The sequence below is a fragment of the Scomber scombrus genome, chromosome 18 (genome assembly GCF_963691925.1).
Source record: "Scomber scombrus chromosome 18, fScoSco1.1, whole genome shotgun sequence".
NCBI classification, from domain to species: domain Eukaryota; kingdom Metazoa; phylum Chordata; class Actinopteri; order Scombriformes; family Scombridae; genus Scomber; species Scomber scombrus.
In genome coordinates, this window is record NC_084987.1 from 14,255,031 (window position 1) to 14,273,231 (window position 18,201).

The 18,201-nt window shown below is 40.0% G+C and overlaps 1 protein-coding gene across 2 annotated transcripts in view; it reads left to right on the forward strand.

Moving 5' to 3' along the window:
- The first annotated feature begins 889 nt into the window (after positions 1-889).
- crebbpa (CREB binding protein a) overlaps positions 890-18,201 on the forward strand; it is a 40,671-nt gene continuing 23,359 nt past the window's right edge. For both annotated transcript variants that reach the window (XM_062438724.1, XM_062438725.1), the window contains exons 1-2: positions 890-1,746; positions 15,506-16,128. In XM_062438724.1, coding sequence (XP_062294708.1) covers positions 1,662-1,746; positions 15,506-16,128 — 708 coding nt within the window. In that variant the 5' untranslated portion in view covers positions 890-1,661. The remainder of the gene's footprint in view (positions 1,747-15,505; positions 16,129-18,201) is intronic.

Genomic DNA, 18,201 nt, shown 5'->3' on the forward strand with positions numbered 1-18,201 from the left:
GTAAAGGGTTGACACAGAAATTTGGGTATGCAGAGTACTGATGGTTTGATACAATTATTTAATTGATCCATACTTGAGGAAAGTATCCTTACAATCCCCCAGACATGGGGTCTAATATTTTACAGTGGTCATTATTTATTCAAGTTATCGACTGTTATAAATGTCTAGACTGAGGCCAGCCACACAGGCATGTAACAGGTGCATTTTTAGAAAATGGCTGTGCTGTGTGTTCATCTGGGAGTTAAAGATCAGTCAATATTTCAATTTTTTTTCTGTATTGACAATACCAAGTTTTATTCAAGAGCTCAACGTTTACATGTTACATGTCACTATGGATGGTAGATTTTCAAAGATGTCTGAAGTTTGACAGACACTAAGAAATTAGTGCTGCTACCCATTTAATTGGAGGACAAAATTAATTAAATGCAGAATAATAATAATTGGATAAAGGTGGCCCCAGAATACACATTTGCTGTTTCTATAAAGTTTGAAACTTTTAAAAACTTAAACAGAATCTCTTCATCTAAGGGCTGCAACTAAAGATTGTTTTTCATTATCGATTAATCTGCTGGTTAATTTCTTTACTGATTAATGAATTGCTTGTATATTTCTGTATCCTTTCTAAAATGTTTTATCTACTGTTTTATACATGCATTAGTGTTGTTATGTGCTTATAAAGTTTGCAGCAGTTAACATTTAATGTAAATTAAACATTTTTAGAAGGGTTATTGCACCCCTAGAGGCTATTATACGTACGTCCAAATGACGCACAGTGGGACACAGGTTTACGTCAGGGCGTCATTGCACGACACCTCCCCCTCCTCCCCCCTCAGTCTAGCTGGGAAGAAAAAAAAACTTTTTTTTGTATCGGAGGAATCAACAGCCGCCATCTTGACGCGGCTCAGAATCGGGATTTCTGGGGGAGCATTAATTTTAAAAACCGATCGGAGCTACCCAGACCGGACTCAAACGGCTTTTTTCTTGCAGAAAATCGAAGTATTAGTTCTTCCGATGAGAATTAATGCAAATATGTGAGGGTTACACGGGTTTTTATCGTGTCGAAAGCTCACTGTATATTTGATTTCCCTTTTAGAGTGCGCCGCTTCTCGCCGTATCTCCGTCCCGAGACGCTGTATTTACCGGGAGACAGCGACGAGAAAAATAATCCGCCTCATAGAAAATATTTTTTGAATTTTACTCTTTTTATTTAAGCCCAAAAAAGATTTTATGGATGCTCGTTTTGACTGCGAAAAAAATGATTCTGTACAGACGTGAAACCGGCGATCTGCGGAGAAAGGGATTTACTTACGCTTTGTGTAATATTTTATGATTGATTTTTATTTATTTTTCTCGAAGTGAAATAATTTTTGGACGTAATTATTGAGGATAATTATGTGGGTGTTGGGTGTTGGATTATCATGGGGTGATCTTCGGCGGCGAAGCGTGGCGCTGTTGCCTTTCTTTTGAAGCCTTTTTCTCCAGGCAGCATTTCGCCAAGCTGCCAGTCAAGAAAAAAAAAACCCTAACAGTTAAATTGATCCTTTACGCGTAACGTTAAGGAAAGTTATCAGTTATTACGAGCCAGGGGCGCACAAGTTGGACTGGTCCTGCTGTGTTTTTTTCCCTGCATCAACATCCACTTATAATATTTGCCGAGCAGGATGGCTGACAATCTGCTGGACGTCGGACCCCCTACTGCAAAGCGACCCAAGCTTAATTCACCTCTCTCCGGATCAGATGGCCCAGGTAAGGGCATGACACGATTTTACAACTGCAGCGAGAATGTGCTAACTTGCATTTGCGTTTATTACACATGCACACTGCACAGTCTTAACTGCTTTATAAGGGAGGGTGCATCCTCCACCTTTAAGGAGAAGAGCCACAGTGAAGTAAACCGATCATCACTTCAGCGGGGTTGTACAAATATCACAGGGCACATGCACACAAAGTCCCTGTGGGCTTGTTTGATTAAATCTACATGTGATAGACAAATGCATAACTGCAATTAGTGTTTTAAGGAAAAGTGCAAACTCACTGCCTCCTCCTCATTACATTGTGGTTGCTCATCAGGAAGAGTTTGCTCCCAACTTTTCAGTTTTGCTTGGTTCAAAGTAAAAAAACAACCCCCCGCAATGGTGCTTACTTATCACTGACAGCCATGAAATATAAGTGATTAAAATCTTTACAGTATATCTGTAGGGGTATTATAGTGTTGGTTCACCTCTTTCCCCCCCCCATGTCACCTCTTTGCACTTGTGCCTTCTCTAGTAACCTTTTTAGGCACCTATGCATTATTACGCCTGCCATCATAAAAATATTGTGATTTAATGAAACTCCTATTCTTCTTACCGATTTGCAAATTGCCGCATCTGTTCTTAGAGATTCAGTCTCTTGCTCTTTGGCACTTCAGCAGTGCGTTTGCACTTCAGCAGTGCTAATTCTTGACAGCACAAGAAAAACGTGAACCTGCCAGTGTCTCTTACCACTAGGTTGGCCTACTACTGAAGATTAACCCTTTTCTTTAACAAAATGATTGAATGCTCTGGGCTAAAACAAAGTTACTCGAGAAAATATACCAGGAGATTACATTTAATTTTCTGCTTACATCCAACTCATTCTTCTGCTATGTGTTTGTACAGCAATAAGCAAAGTTGAGAAGAACCACTGCCATGATAAGACTATTAGAAATTAGCCTCAGGGTTTGTCTTCACCTGTCCAACCTGCAGAGCAACCTCTCTAGATCACTTGGTAAAGTTGGACCGTTGTGAAAAGAAAGTGACCTTTTTGTAATAAAGGTATTTTTTGACTAACCCGTTACTTACATTAGCAGCTGATGACATGCCAGCCGCCCTCTAACATTTGCCGTGAGGTATGTTTTGAGGTGTGTTCTCCCGGTGTTATTCATGCACTGAATGGTGTGCATGGTAAAGGGTTGACACAGAAATTTGGGTATGCAGAGTACTGATGGTTTGATACAATTATTTAATTGATCCATACTTGAGGAAAGTATCCTTACAATCCCCCAGACATGGGGTCTAATATTTTACAGTGGTCATTATTTATTCAAGTTATCGACTGTTATAAATGTCTAGACTGAGGCCAGCCACACAGGCATGTAACAGGTGCATTTTTAGAAAATGGCTGTGCTGTGTGTTCATCTGGGAGTTAAAGATCAGTCAATATTTCAATTTTTTTTCTGTATTGACAATACCAAGTTTTATTCAAGAGCTCAACGTTTACATGTTACATGTCACTATGGATGGTAGATTTTCAAAGATGTCTGAAGTTTGACAGACACTAAGAAATTAGTGCTGCTACCCATCTAATTGGAAGACACAATTAGTTAAATGCAGAATAATAATAAATGGATAAAGGTGGCGCCAGAATACACATTTGCTGTTTGTCTAAAATTAGTTTGAGACTTTTAATAACTTAAACAGAATGTCTTCATCTAAGGGCTGCGACTAAAAATTGTTTTTCATTATCGATTAATCTGCTGGATAATTTCTTAACTAATGAATTAATTGCTTGGTCTTTATATCGGAGAACTAAAAAATCTAACAATTTCATACAGTCCAACTAGTGGGTTATATGGCAAAAATATATCACGATTTTTTCAGGCTGCACTACGATCCACGATCTTATCACGATTCTTTTTCATGTTGGTTTATTATTTTATAAGTTACTGAACTAGGCTCAAGATTCAATAAACATTGTTGTCAATCACATAATGGCAGAAATGTGTCTTAGGTTAGTGGCTCACAAACAACATAAAAACATGTACCACTGAAAGACTCATACAAAATTACATTAAAACACAAACAATTCCATAAATAAACATGAGCCGGTGTTAAAAAGTAGTGACAGTCTATTTGGACTAGTTTAAAATGTATATTGCGGTAAAACCACACTAATTTCACAGCTGAAAAGCAAACACTTGATGTTTTGTAGAAGTGTTGATAGTTTGTTTAACACAGCACACCAGAGCTGTCATCATGCTAGCTAGCACCATGACAGAAGTTAGTGCTACAGGTTAGCAGGCAAGCTAACAGCTAAACGGTGGCGTTTAACTGCAGCCCAGCTGTCAGGTTAACATGATGTGCAGCAGGTGAGCTCCCTAGCAAGACACTAAAACTGCTGCAGATTTCACCACCAAACTGGAGATGCTTTCGCCATGTCGGTGCTGTTATCTGTTAGCCTCCTGCTAGCAGACTGCGTCATGGAGCTGAACTGATACAATGTAAACTGTAGAACGATCCTAATAATCTCTCCTGTAAAGGCAGATCTTGGAGACAATTTAATCGTTCACAATCTAATATCGTCATGTCGCACACACTTTAGCCCAACGTGATGTCAGTGTTAAGACATTGTAAACCATTAAATGTTTGCTAAAGGATTTTTGCTTAAAATGGACTTGAAAAAAAGTAGTTGCAGATTAATTTTCTGTCAATTTAATTATATATATCTAACTTGGACCTACAGTATCTTATCATGTCTGAACTGACTTAACATTGACATAATATGGATGGCAACTAACACAAACCACAAGGGCAGCCTTAATGGTGGACTCAGCAATTACATAGGGTGTACATGTGATAAGGCTTCAATGCATCTCTCGGAGGCTAGGGTGAAATGAGAATGTGGAGTAGTCATGTCTTAGTGACCGAACAGTGTCTAAAGTCACCTTTACACTGCGATTTTGAGCTGCCTGAGACGAAAATTGACAATCCTGAGAGAAACTTGGTAAAGTCTTTGGTCATCCTTCCAAAATGGTGGTCCTAGATCACTGTGAGATGCGTGCACCAACGACCAATGTGGAGCTTTGGTGAACAAAGACAACATGAGGCCAAATTTTTGACGGTGAGCGAAATTTTAAGTGTTGCTATTGTAGAAAACAGAGCTTACGGATTGATTAGGGAGATGGTCGGGGCCTCATGCTGTTAAATTACCCAATTCTAGTCTTTCTAAGTGAAATTTTGAAATTTGAGGCGCTGAATGTGTACCTAATTTCTGATGTGGAGTTTCGATGGAGCCGTATGACTAGGACGCTATAAGTGTTGCTGGTTGGATAGCAGCTAAAAAGTCTTAAGGGCCATCCAAACTAAGAACGATAACTATAACAGTAACAACAATGATGTGAGCATCCACACTCACAAATGATAACGTCCTGTACGTTGCAGCTGTGTCAGTAGCTAAAATGTATATTGATGAGCTTTGTTACTGCTGTATGTTGTACAGTAGGGCTGTGCGATTGCCTCTTAATTTCAAATTGTAGATTGTCATTGCTCTAGATTGCCAATACACGATTAAATCGGCAAGGGGGGGGGGGGGGGTGTCCGTGGCACGTTTTTTGTTATTTGTTATAATGACGTTATTTTTAATGTTTCGCATCACATGCATGCAAAAGTGAGCAACACAGCCGCGCTGATAAGCCAGAGACGTGTTGCTCGTCCTCACTTCAAGTCGCTTTCATTAACTTTTAACCTGCAAAGGCGGCAGTGCCAACACTGTAGGAATTTATGAAAGCCCTTGTGTGAACATTTCAATAGTTACACATTAAAACAATATTTATTTGTAATTACCCTCTATTGATCAGGATTCATATTTTTCCCGAAAATAAGACATTTTAAATCCCGGGAAATCGACCATTTTTAAAAGGCTACATTAGCTGAGCATATATGGGTTCCCAATCCGACCATTTTTTGTGTATTATTTTATCATTATTAAGTCAAAAGAACTCAATTTATGTCGACATTATAATGAATAGGCTATAGGCTTAATATTAGTTTGCATCCAGCGTGCAGCGTGGACGTGGACTTCATTACATCTGCTGCACCGCTGCTACCACAATTATGAAATGGTAAGTTTATTGTCTGTGACTGTGACCCTCATAAAAGTAATATTTTACAAATCTGCATTATATAAACTAACGATATTCGTTAAAGTAAGTCATTTGGCAACTCCGAAGTCATTAAATTAAGTATTACTTTTACTGGAGTAAAGAGTTGAATCAGTACGTCTGCTTTTACTAGTCTTTTTTACACAAGTATGTAGTACTGCATACTACACAGGCATGACTCAGAAGAACAAGATTGCACTTTTTAATCATAGTGCGTTCTGTTAATTGATCGGCTGTGTTGTGTTTTACCGGCGCACAGCACGCAAACACACACCTGTGCATGTTTTATGAAAGTAAACTGTCTATATGTTTTTGCGCAACGTATGTGTCGGAGGCAACCATGCTTAAGTACACTTGGGTTTGAGGTAATGTGAGTGCGGGCCAGCGGGGGACAGGGGAGGGGGGACATCCGTGCTTGAGCACGGTACGGAACAACTGGCCCTAGTGTGAGTGCGCCCTAACAATCATGTATTTCCTCCAGAAACATCTCTTAATGCACAGTAGAGCGCCGTTTTTTTGTGTGTTTTTTTTCCAAAGTCGCCTTGATAAACAGCAAATCGCCTGGCAACCCTCCAATCGCCAATATACGATTTAATAGCGGATCGTCCCAGCCCTATTGTACAGAGAAATAAAAAGAAAACCAGAAGTGTTCACATGCAGGTGCTGATTCAGTGTGTTGCTCAGAATTATTTCTGGACACTAGTTGCTGTGATGTTTCAGTATTTACAGACCAAACTGACCTGACCAACAGCAGCAGATGTTGAAGCGTGATGTGCAAAAGCACAGCACTGTGGCAGTGACACACAGTACGAGCACAGATCTGTTTGTTGTTTTTCACATTTTAATGGAGAACAAAGTTCCAGTATCTTTGTATAATAAAGACTAAAGAAATCACTTCTGGGTGTCATCCTACTCCAATTTACAGCCGACCTTCAGTGGTGAGAGAGGAGCAAAGCCGCGTTAAAATAATTAAAGTCATCTCTCAGTTTACACAATTAAAATGATATTTGCCGATTTTGAAGATTTACTGGAAATGTCAGTCTGGATGCAGATTTTGTCATGCTGTATGGTTTATGGGAAGAATTTTGATTAATTGGTGTTTTTATCATTCATAAAATCACTCTGAATTTGATACCAACGATATCGTTCATCACAACTGTCGTTGTCGATATGGTTGTGGTGTGGACTCTGCCATCCACTTGAGTTAGCATGATTTTTAAAACTATATATTTATATGATCTTTTTATGAAATTTTAAAACAAGTGCACTGATAAAAATCATTTATTTCTGTTACTCAACTGAAGGAATATAATACATCTGTGCCAAAGCTAAGCTAGCAACCTGTGGGTACATTTAAAAAAAAAAAAGACTTGCCTTGAAAGGAAACTTGGACATGATCTTACCTTTTTGAAACATGCTTTTGAAATCTCAACTGTGCAACAGCAGGTTCTTCATTATCCCATTCAGGATCAGACTCCAGTTTCTAAAATACGGCATGTGTCTCTATCAGCTGTGCCGTTGAGGGTGCATTTAGAAACCGTATCCTCCAAAGCACATTCTAGCTGTGCGTGTGTATATACTTGCTATGGACTGAACATAGCTTTGTTGCTATTTGCTGTGCCGCCGCTGGCACCAACTTTGAAAAAAACGTTGACCATTTCATAGCAGTGAAGAGGGCTTTGGGATTACATGATGGGAGCCACCTCTTAAATCACATCCTCTAGAGAGTACATCAAGACTGGCACAGTTGCTTAATTTACAGTGCAGACACATCTGTCTGCCAGTTAAAACAGCTGAGAGCTGCAACATTTCTTTGTTCAGTGCGCCTGTCTTCTGTTGGTGGTGTCATTATCTAGTAGGGGTGGAATGGTTCATTAAAAAAATCTGTCACGGTTAGGGGCACGTGTCTATGGTTCGGTTTGTTCGGTTCATGACACGCGCTACGTAAGCCTTGCCAGTAACCCAGTGAAGTTTTTTAAATTTTTTTTAATTGGCACGAAGCGGAGGCGTTGCATTATTATACATGGGACCTATGGAGGATTTTGCTCCATGCCAAGCTTTCCAACAGTACGAGCACCAGCAGCTACTGACCTGAGAGAGCCTCACCATCTCCATCTCCCTCCCCCCCCAGAAAAGAACAACACAAACCGAACAGAACCCAAAACCGTGATATGAACCAAACCGTGGATTTTGTGAACCGTTCCACCCCTATTATCTAGTCAGCTGACAGACCTCAGATTTTGGTCAAGATAGCCCACCTCTCAGAGGGGTGACAGAAGATTTCGCCGGGCAATAAAGTAGCCCGACATCGGGTCTCCTCCCCCATTGCTGCCAGAAGCCCTCTCTGTCTCAGTTGACACACACACACACACACACAAACACACACACACACACACACACACACACACACACACACACACACACACACACACACACAAACACAAACACAAACACGTATTCAGTACGATATTGCAAAGTGTCTCTTGGAGATCTGCTCTCTTTGAAGTCTTGGATGTGACTCAGAGTCTTAAGTACACTGAGAAGATTTTAAGTGCCAGGCTGCAGATGGGAGGATAAGCACTGAATTTTTTTTCTTGGGGGGAAAAAAGCCCAAATTCTGAGGAGGATCTGTGAAGAACTTGAAGTTTGCATCGATCCTCTACTGTACCTTTTTTTTTTGCCCACTTAAGTTCACTACAATTATACTCAATGTAAAGCTACAATGACTGGTCGATTTAATAGATTGATTGTCAGAAAATGTATCTACGACTATTTTGATAATTGGACAATCATTTTAAATAATTAATTTCGAGTAAAAATACTAGGGTTCGCGGAATAAAATTGATTCATACTATGATTCTGAATCGATTAACAAATGTCAAAAAATCCATTTTCCAAATAGTTAATAACGTTGACTAAACAAAAATGGTGGAACTGAAGTGCAAGGGCAGTGCAGCACACTGCTAAAATGTCACGATTATTAATATCAGTGGGTTGCTGATGATTTTCACTTGCACACTGCGCAGGCACAATAACACCCTAGTTACTGTGCAATTGTTTTGAGTCGTCCTGCCTCTCTTCATTCTTCATAGGACATCAGTGTGAAAGGTACTGTTATAAGAGTAGCGTAGCTCCGTTAAGGAATAAGGCAGTATGTAATGTGTGTGGTTGAGTGAGTGGAAGAAAAGTGATGATCAATACAAATGGAGCAAAGAAAAGGTTAGCAGCAAGTTTTCAATCTGGCAGTAAATGAACAGTTCAGGCAGTTAATAAATGCTTCAGCTTCTCCAAAAAAAAAAATGTTTTTGTCGATTGTGAGACTAACTTTAGTGGAGCAGTGAGCTCCAGCATTAACAAACAAGACTGACCAACATACACAGAGCAGCATTTCAACAACTTAAACCGACTGTCATGGGTCAAAGAAAATGATGTGTTCCAACTTAAAACCCTGCACCATTTAGCTCAGCGTCTTGGGCAGGGATGGTTTTCCCTGCAGTTAACGGCGCAGCAGAGAGGCTGCTCTCCACTGCTGGAGACATAAGGGTAATAACAACACAGAGGAGCACTCTGCCTCCCCCTCCCCCTACTGTGAACACACCAACTTCTGTTTTTACAAAAGGAATTCAGCTAGCAATGCTTTCTAGTAAATTACACTTTGATTTCATTATTCTTATACAGTCAGAAGTCTGTTAAATCATTTCTAATTAATTAATTAATGCAGTAAATGTTTTTAAACCAAAAACGTGCAGACCATTCATAATTGTCAGATATGTTTCATAATTTGTGTTTCAGTGGATTAAGGACATCAGTGAATGGTTTAAGAGACAAACAATTGTGCCTCCTTTTTTATTCATTGTATGGAGAATTGACTCTGAATTGAAGCAGACACTGTAATTAAGAATTGAATTGTGAGATTCTTGAAAAATCCCACACCTAAAAAAATGTCAGAAATTTGCTGGTTTCAGCTGCTCAAATGTAAAGTTTGTATTTTTTCCATTTTCTCCATACATAATAGTAAGCTGAATATCTGTGGGTTTTGGACTGGTGGTCAGACCTAACCAGACATTTTAAGAGGTCACTTTGGCTTTTCATGCCTTTTTATTTTGGTAAGTCACTGGCAGAGTGGCCAACAGGAGTCAAGGAGAGAGAGGGGAATGATCTACAGCAGTGTTCCTCAAATAAAAATCTTAAAGGTCCACAACATTTTTTTCAATGAGTCAAAGATCCGTTTATTGGTCGGTCAAGTCACAACATATCAATGTATCCACCACCAACTAACTTAACAATACAGTGGTGTATAGTAGAAAAATAGAATATATGACTCAACTATAAAAAGTTATTTTAAATTTTTACAACAAAACAAAATGTCCTTTTCTTAAAAACAACAAAAATAATATACAAAAAAATGTCCTTTTCATAAAAACAAAAAAATCAAATAAATACTCAAAAACAAAATAATAACAAATAAATGCCCAACAAGTCACAGCCTATCAGCGCATTGTTGGCATGGAGACCAAAATACACACGGTGAAGGACTGGAGTCACACATCCATACCAACGATAAAACGGATAATTCCGACTCGCATTTAATAATAATAATATTTGATGCAATATTTTTCTTTTTTTAAGATTAGACCAGGGTCCGCAGATAGTTGTCCCGTGGTCGGCTGCGGACCGGAGTCCGCCTGATATACAGCATAGGTTCCTGGCCGGATTCGAACCAGGGAAGCTGTGATTATGTGGCTTTTAGTCTAACCACTTGACGCGCTCCATAAGAGGTCACTTTGACTCTGAAGAATTATAACGGGCATTGTAAAATAATCAGTCGATTAATTGATAATTAAAGTTATGAAGTCAAAGCAAACCAAACATTTTTTTCATTGTTTTCAGACAGCACATGCTTATTGGCGTGGACCCATTATTTGTAATCAGATAGCAAAGACGTTCCCCTTTGCCACATCCAGTCCACTGAACACTGTGTTTACGCTCTAAACCACAGATTAATGTGTGATGTTAATGTGTGACAGATTTTATGGTGCTCTAGACTCATGTCAGTATGCGTTTGCTTCTGTGGCCACAGGCCAATGTCAGGCTTGTTTTAATTTGTATGACTGAGTGGGCATGTCAGCACCAGAGGTGAGAAACGGGCTGTCGCCCTCCACTGCTCACGTAGTGGGGTTTCCTCCTCTGTCTGGCCTGCGTGTATGATCACCAACCCCTGGGTGAGCATTATTCAGCTACATTAGCATGCATTCAAATACAGTCAAGCGTTAAAATGTTGCCTTCCACCAGTGTGGCAAAGGATCTGCTAGCTAATGTCTCAGCTAATGTGGAACTGATTACGATAAGGAGAAGAGCCGGTAGCGCTGGACACCAACCAATCAGCTGCTCAGACAGTTCTTTCCTGTCCTGCACCTTGCTACGTCTGCGCTTTCCTCCTCAACTCTCGACTTTCATGTCCTCTTAAACGAGACTGTGAGCTGTGTGTCTGTATGCAAAAGCTCATGGAGCCTTGCCCAAAGTTCTTTTCTTGTCTTTTTCTGTGAAAGACTGTGGTTTTCTGTGTTTCATAAAGGCAGTACAGCAAATGACTGCCGCCCTAGCTTTACAAGTGTTGTGTGCCACTAATTTTGTGCATCTTGAAGTCATCACAGCTTTTCTTATAAAGCAGCATATTTACAGATGTACTGCCAATCTAATGTGCGAAAAAACCCCAGCATCAAGCCAATATCAAGTTTTTAAATGTGGGACACTCACAGAATTGATATTTTCAGAACTCTATGATGCCCCCTTTTAAACAATGAGTATTTTAGCTCAAACTATTTTAGCTATTCTAGCAGCATATTGGGGCCCAAATGTGACACGGGAAATTAATAAATTAAGTACAAGTAAAAAAATAAAATAGATGAATAAATAGTAAATCACCCCAATAATAATAATTAATAGATTCATTGAGAAATAGTAAAATAATGTATTTGTGTAATTATGTAGTTATTTGTTTACACATTTATATAATTGTGGATTTACTTCTTTACTTCTTCGGTCTAATTAAGCTGTTCTCATTGACCTATCCTGTCAGATCACTGCACAAGTATAAAATAGAGATGAGCATGACACTCAAAATACAATCTGTTAACCAAACAGCAAATAGTACCCTCGCAGCCACTTTTTCCCAGTGGCCACTCATGGTATTGCAGTGAAAATAATCCCTCTGCGGCCCAAAAAGCGTTTTCCCCATAGATCACCAGTGTTTCCCCTAGAAATTTTTGTAGCAGCGGTGCTGTGTGTCGGTAACCTAGCAACACTAGGGGGTCCGTGGGTATGCTCCCCCGGAAGAAAATTTCGAGAAATAATAGGACTCCAACTAACGATTATTATTGATAATCGATTAATCAGTCAATTATTTTTTCAATTAATCGATGAATCGGATAAAAACAATATTTTTTAAATTTCCACCCCTTCATTCAAAAACAACATTATTTCAAATTGACAATGCAAAAAATTGCTTAAACAACATGTTGCTGCTTGGACGTCCCTGAGCTGTTTAAGTAATATTAAATTATTAATAATAATTTAAACAAAACAACTAAATGTTAATGTCTGATAGCTTTAACAAAATAACATACACATGTATGCTACACAAAAAGAGGTATTTTCTGTTGTTCAATCGACCTGAGCTGTTGGAACAATAAATAAAAGATAAATAATAATGGTTTATTTCTGTAGTTACCAGTTTTACTTTTTCCATCATTAGGCTACCATACAAACTATGTGCGCTGGATTCCTCTGCTGCTCTCCTCCTCTCCTGCTGCTGAATGTGAGATCTGAGCAGGTAGAAGCTGATAGTTCACTAACTATAACCAGGGAGCACACTGCAACAAGGTTAATGATCCACACGGTGACATTATATCATTGATATGACGCGTAAAAGTGATAGAAAACGCACGCTTCGTGCCGACCTCGGCAGGATGCAGCACACACTTTCTAGTTTTATGTAGTGTGAACTGCTCCCACACTTTAGAAGACTTTGGTGCGATTGGTCTAATAAGCAGCAACACAGATCTATCAGGAAGCTGTGCTCTCACACGCGCTGCATTGATAGTCACACACACGCGCACAGTCACTCTCTAGTGCGTGCTCTTGCTAGCTTGCTCCAGATTCCGGGAGATTGTCTCATTTGCAGGCGTCAAGGAGCCGCTATCAATATGCGGGAGAGTTGAGTTGTCTGCTTTTATCCTCCCCCTACTTGAGTAGCTTATGAAGGGAGGGGGCTGGTTGTGTTATGAAGCCTACACCGAAGCCAAAAGCGAAGTTATATGGTTAACTAGCTGCTAGCAACTTCTAATGAAATTGAGCAAGTGATCAAAATAGTTAACGTCACTAAAGCAGTTACTTAAAGCAGTCATTTTTGCCGCGGCGCTGATAATTTAACAGCGGCTGCTGAATGTACATAGGGGAAACACTGGATCACCGTTGTAAAAGAGACGTCTGTAAAACCTGCAGTCAGTCAGTTACGACTCTTTCTATTAATAATTTTTGGATCCATGGAGGTTTTATATTTTTAAAACTTTCCTCAAGCCGAGAACAGTGATTTATGAATCTGTGATGTCATCAATGTAAAGTCTATGGGACAGTGGGGGAAACTGCTGTGGGTCGCATAACACGGAAGCAAACCTGGAAGCTAGAAACCATTTTTTGGTGTATGCGCCATCCTAAATCTGTGAAATGCAAGCATTGTGATCAAGAATGAGTCTTTTTCTGTCTCAAGTTTCCACTGGAAGCAAGTAAGTAGCCATCTGGTTTAATATTATGACCAACAGCCAGCTGGTCTCTTGGTAGTAGAGACATGAGATGTGTAGCCTGTTCCCGTATACGTTTAATATTCCCCCTCAGTGTATCTGACTAGCAACTGATTGGAGGACTGAGTGTAAGCATCTACATTTGAGCCTCCATCCCATCTCTCTCTCTGACTTTGGTGAGGCAATAACAACCTACTGCAGCCTGTTATTATCTCCCAGACTGAAGAGTCTAATTGAAGATTTTCATGTGGCTGCGGAAAAGCTTTGGCTGAATTACAACCGGCAGCAGCAGCAATGTCCTCTTCAGGTGAGAATGTGTGACTCAAGTGTTGGGATTCTCTGGATTGTGGATGCATCTGTTCTCACTACTTGGCATTTGATTGCTTGCTGCTGGATATACTCATCATATCCTTGTTGTCTAACGAGCAAATTCAAACTGCACTCCCTGCCTTTTGAAAAGAACCGCCATGCTGAAGGCGCCTCTTCTTCTGCTAGCCTTTTGGCGCCTCTCCCTCTTAAACTTGTGCGGTTTCAGTCTTGTGGCTGAATGATTTTGAGGCGAGGTACAGGTGCTTGCACTTGGCAATGCATCCACGAATCTTGGTTTAGCATTTACACATGTTGCTTTAACCATATGCACTGAGAGATCAATCACTTGATTTAAAGTCTGTGGCTGTAGTATTAAGGCTGTTGTTAATTAAGAGATTAGCATCTACCGTAATTGAGAAACAGGTGGTATTCCTCTTTAATGTTAACCTAGTAACCTCAGACATAGAGCGAAGCGTGTGCAGGGGGGTGTGGCTGTTGTGCTGGTAAAATCTGTATTGGCTGATACACACAGGCACACTCGCACCCTCACGTGAAGGACCTTGGCATAGACGCGTGATTTGGACTGTAACCTCCACTAATGTTCTATTAATGTTCTGTGTGTGTGTTGAATGTTCATGTTTACTTTTTCTGCACAGCCACGAGTGCTCAAACTTTCTCTCTCACCTTTTTTTTTTTTCGTACTGTTGGGTCAGAACAGCCGCTTTAGTGTGTGTTTGTGTTTTAATCATTCAGTCTGGCTGTCAGTAAGGTAACTAATATGCAGTGTAAGGAAAATAGTACAGACTAGTGTGTGGTTTTGTGGTACTGTCACAATGTGTGTCACATTACTCTTTTACATGTGATTTTGGTTTTATTTGTTGCTCCTTCCCAAAATATATATATATGGTGAAACTGAAGACAAATTTCCACTAAGGTGGACAATAAAGTCAATTCAATTATTTATTTATTACTTTGCAGTGGAATTGAAATAAAGAAACTTGATGCATGTGTTTGAATCATTCTTCTGTACAGTAGATCCAGTGAACATGCAAACATATCCTCCGTTATTATCTCTACCTCTGTTTTATGATCCGGTCTGGTTTAATTTTGTGGTTGACAGGTGTATTTATAAAATGGTTTGTGGTTGACAAGTGTTAGAAATTACAGTGCTCTCACACTTGGTTTGGTTCAGACAGATTATGGTGTGTTTGCCTGGTTAGTTTGTGGAGTGAAAGCAAAGCAGACCGATCACAGAATTTAGCCTAATTTCAGAAGTTGAACCAGAGCTGAATCCCTCTGCTGATCATGAGACCTTTCAAGGAAGCAATCTGTAAAGGCGATTGAATAAACCTTCTAATTCGCTCTTGAAACAAATACCTTAGTTTCTCTGTGCTCGATGGTTATCAGCTTGTTCTGCCAGTTTGATTTTGGTTAAAGGGGGTGTGTCAGTGATGATGGCTAACTCTTATTTCCTTTCTCTCTCTCTCATTCTTTTTAGATCTCGTGTCTCTGTTTGACCTGGAAAACGACCTTCCAGATGAGCTCATCCCAAATGGAGATTTGTCCCAGATGGGAATGTCCTCTAACGGTGGACCAGGTGGAGGAGGGGGTCCTGGTCTCAACTCCATCGTCCCTGATGCAGCTGCCAAACACAAGCAGCTGTCTGAGCTCCTGCGACCAGGAAGCTCCTCCATCTTGGGGAGCGGTCAGCCGCAGGGAGGCATGGTGGGAAGCCAGTTAGGTGCCGTGCTTGGTAAAAGCCCTCTGGGGCAGGGCTCCCCCAATCACCAGTCTCCCCAGGGCCAGAAAGGAGGCATGGCTACTGGACAAGGCAATGGAGGCACAGGCATGGGCTTCAATCAGGCAATGTTGAACAGTGGGCAGGGTCATGGGGTCATGGGCCAGACAGGACAGGTGATGAACGGGACTCTGGGACCAGCAGGCCGGGGGAGACCTGGGCCTGGCATGCAGTACCAGGGCCAAGGCATGCAGGGGGCACAGGTGGGAGCTGGACCGGGTGTTGGTGGTGGCAGTGTGCTGGCAGAGACACTCACCCAAGGAGGGCCACAGCTGGGTGCGCACAACACGATGAACACTCAGCAACCTGGAAACATGAATAAGGTGAGGTTAAAAATGCTGCTTAATTAGTCCCAAAAGTGATCAGCTGGTTACTCAAAATAATGGGTTAAACAGATGAAATCCTGTATGAATGGTACAGCTGCTATCAAATATTCACCTTTTCGTTTTCATTTTAAACCTATAGTCATATTATTAACCTCAGAAGCAGATATGATCAACCCTAATTACTTTGTGCTTATCCCTCAGTTCAGTAATAAATGTTTTTATTGGGCTTTGCCTAACCAGAGTCGGAATTCAGGGTGGGGTTAACCAGCCTGGACTTTATCACAAATATACTCATTTAAATGTGATTTTTAATGGAGTGTTGTATGTGCGAGCTGGTCAGTTTTATCTCCTCACAGCAGACATGCTGACAAATGAGGGAATTTTAACGAGATATAGTGAGCTTGTTGTGGAACATTTGTTCTTCATAAGATGTAACATTAGTCTCTTTTAAGCTTTAGTGAGATGCTCTTAATAATGTATTTCATCCTTTTTGATATTTCAAACTAACTTGTTCTTTTGCATTGCAGTGCTTCTGGTAATAAACTAATAAACCGTTCTATGGGTTAACAGCATCATATATAACGCCACCAATCTGTCGTGTAAGATGATTAGCAGTTGAAGTATTGTCACATCACCATCTTACCTTAATTATCCACTAATTCTTAATTGTTTGTTTGTTTTTAGTAAGTGGGCTCTCCGTTTGTAAAGGCTACATGACTAGTTAGAAATAGCGTTGATGTTGCAATGTGATGGGCTGTTGATTTCAAGTAATGAACCCAGTAGGCAGTATCATGGAGTGTCTCATTTTCATCTTATCCTTTTATCCGGATAAGTATATGCAAAGTACTATTTGTATTGTGTAGCCCTACTGCAGGCTTGTCGTCAGTTATCTCACCCTCACCATATATTGATCTGTTCGTCTTCCTGGGTCCGCTGGAGACAATCAGTTGAAGGGGTTGCATTGGCAGTCAAGTGCATCAATCTCTGTGTCTAACTTGGCCCAACAGAGAGCTTCATAGCAGATCAATGCTGATGTGTTTATTACTGCATGCCTGCGCCGTACTAATCTGAGAATGAGAACAATCAATCCAAATGCAACAAAATCTGCAGTTGTGTCATGGCGCAACATAAGGAACTTTTTAAAAATTGTTTCTGTGAATGAAAATGTGCAATATGATGTGTTGTTGGTGAATGTCTCAACCTTTTCATACTTTGAAGTGCACAGTGTGAGAAAATGTTTCCCCCTGTCTCTGAGAGTTTCAGGGGTTTGTGGTTAAGCAGGAAACCAAGTTTAAACCAGCGTGCTACTTCACACCAAGATTATTTCAACAGACGTCCCCACATGAAACAAGCCCCTCCTTCCCGTCTTTGCCATACAGACCTAATGCTACAGAAAGTCGAGTGTTATGATGTGTGTACGAAACTGATAGGCTTTGACATCACACTATTGTGCTAAGATTGTGCTTAATAGGCTGATGAAGAAAGAGGAAGACTCAGATTGAACCTGGTTGTGAGAAGTGAGTGTGTGTGTGAACCTGTGGTTGGAAGGTAAAACTAAAATGTGTCAGAGTGATGTTGGCTGTTGTGTTCATGACAGGTGGGTGGTCCTGGATTCACTATCACTTGACCATGTTATGAATAAAACGAACAATGAAACATTATAATTACTTTTTTTTTGAAAAGACAAAAACAAACAACACATTCCCCCCCAAAAAAATAAATAAATAAAATAAAACAATCTCAGCAATAAGGGAAAATAAAAAACATTAAATTAAATTAAGAACCACAGTATCCACATAAATAACCATATAAGTACAAATATATATACAACAAATATGTATACACTTATGTACACCTATACATAATAACATAATTAATGAAACATTACTCATTTCTGGATGATACATGATAGTAGTAAATATATTGATATACAGTGCATCCGGAAAGTATTCACACACTTCACTTCCCCCACATCTTGTTATGTTACAGCCTTATTCCAAAATGGATTAAATTCCTTTTTTCCTCATCAATCTACACACAATACCCCATAATGACAAAGCGAAAAAGTTT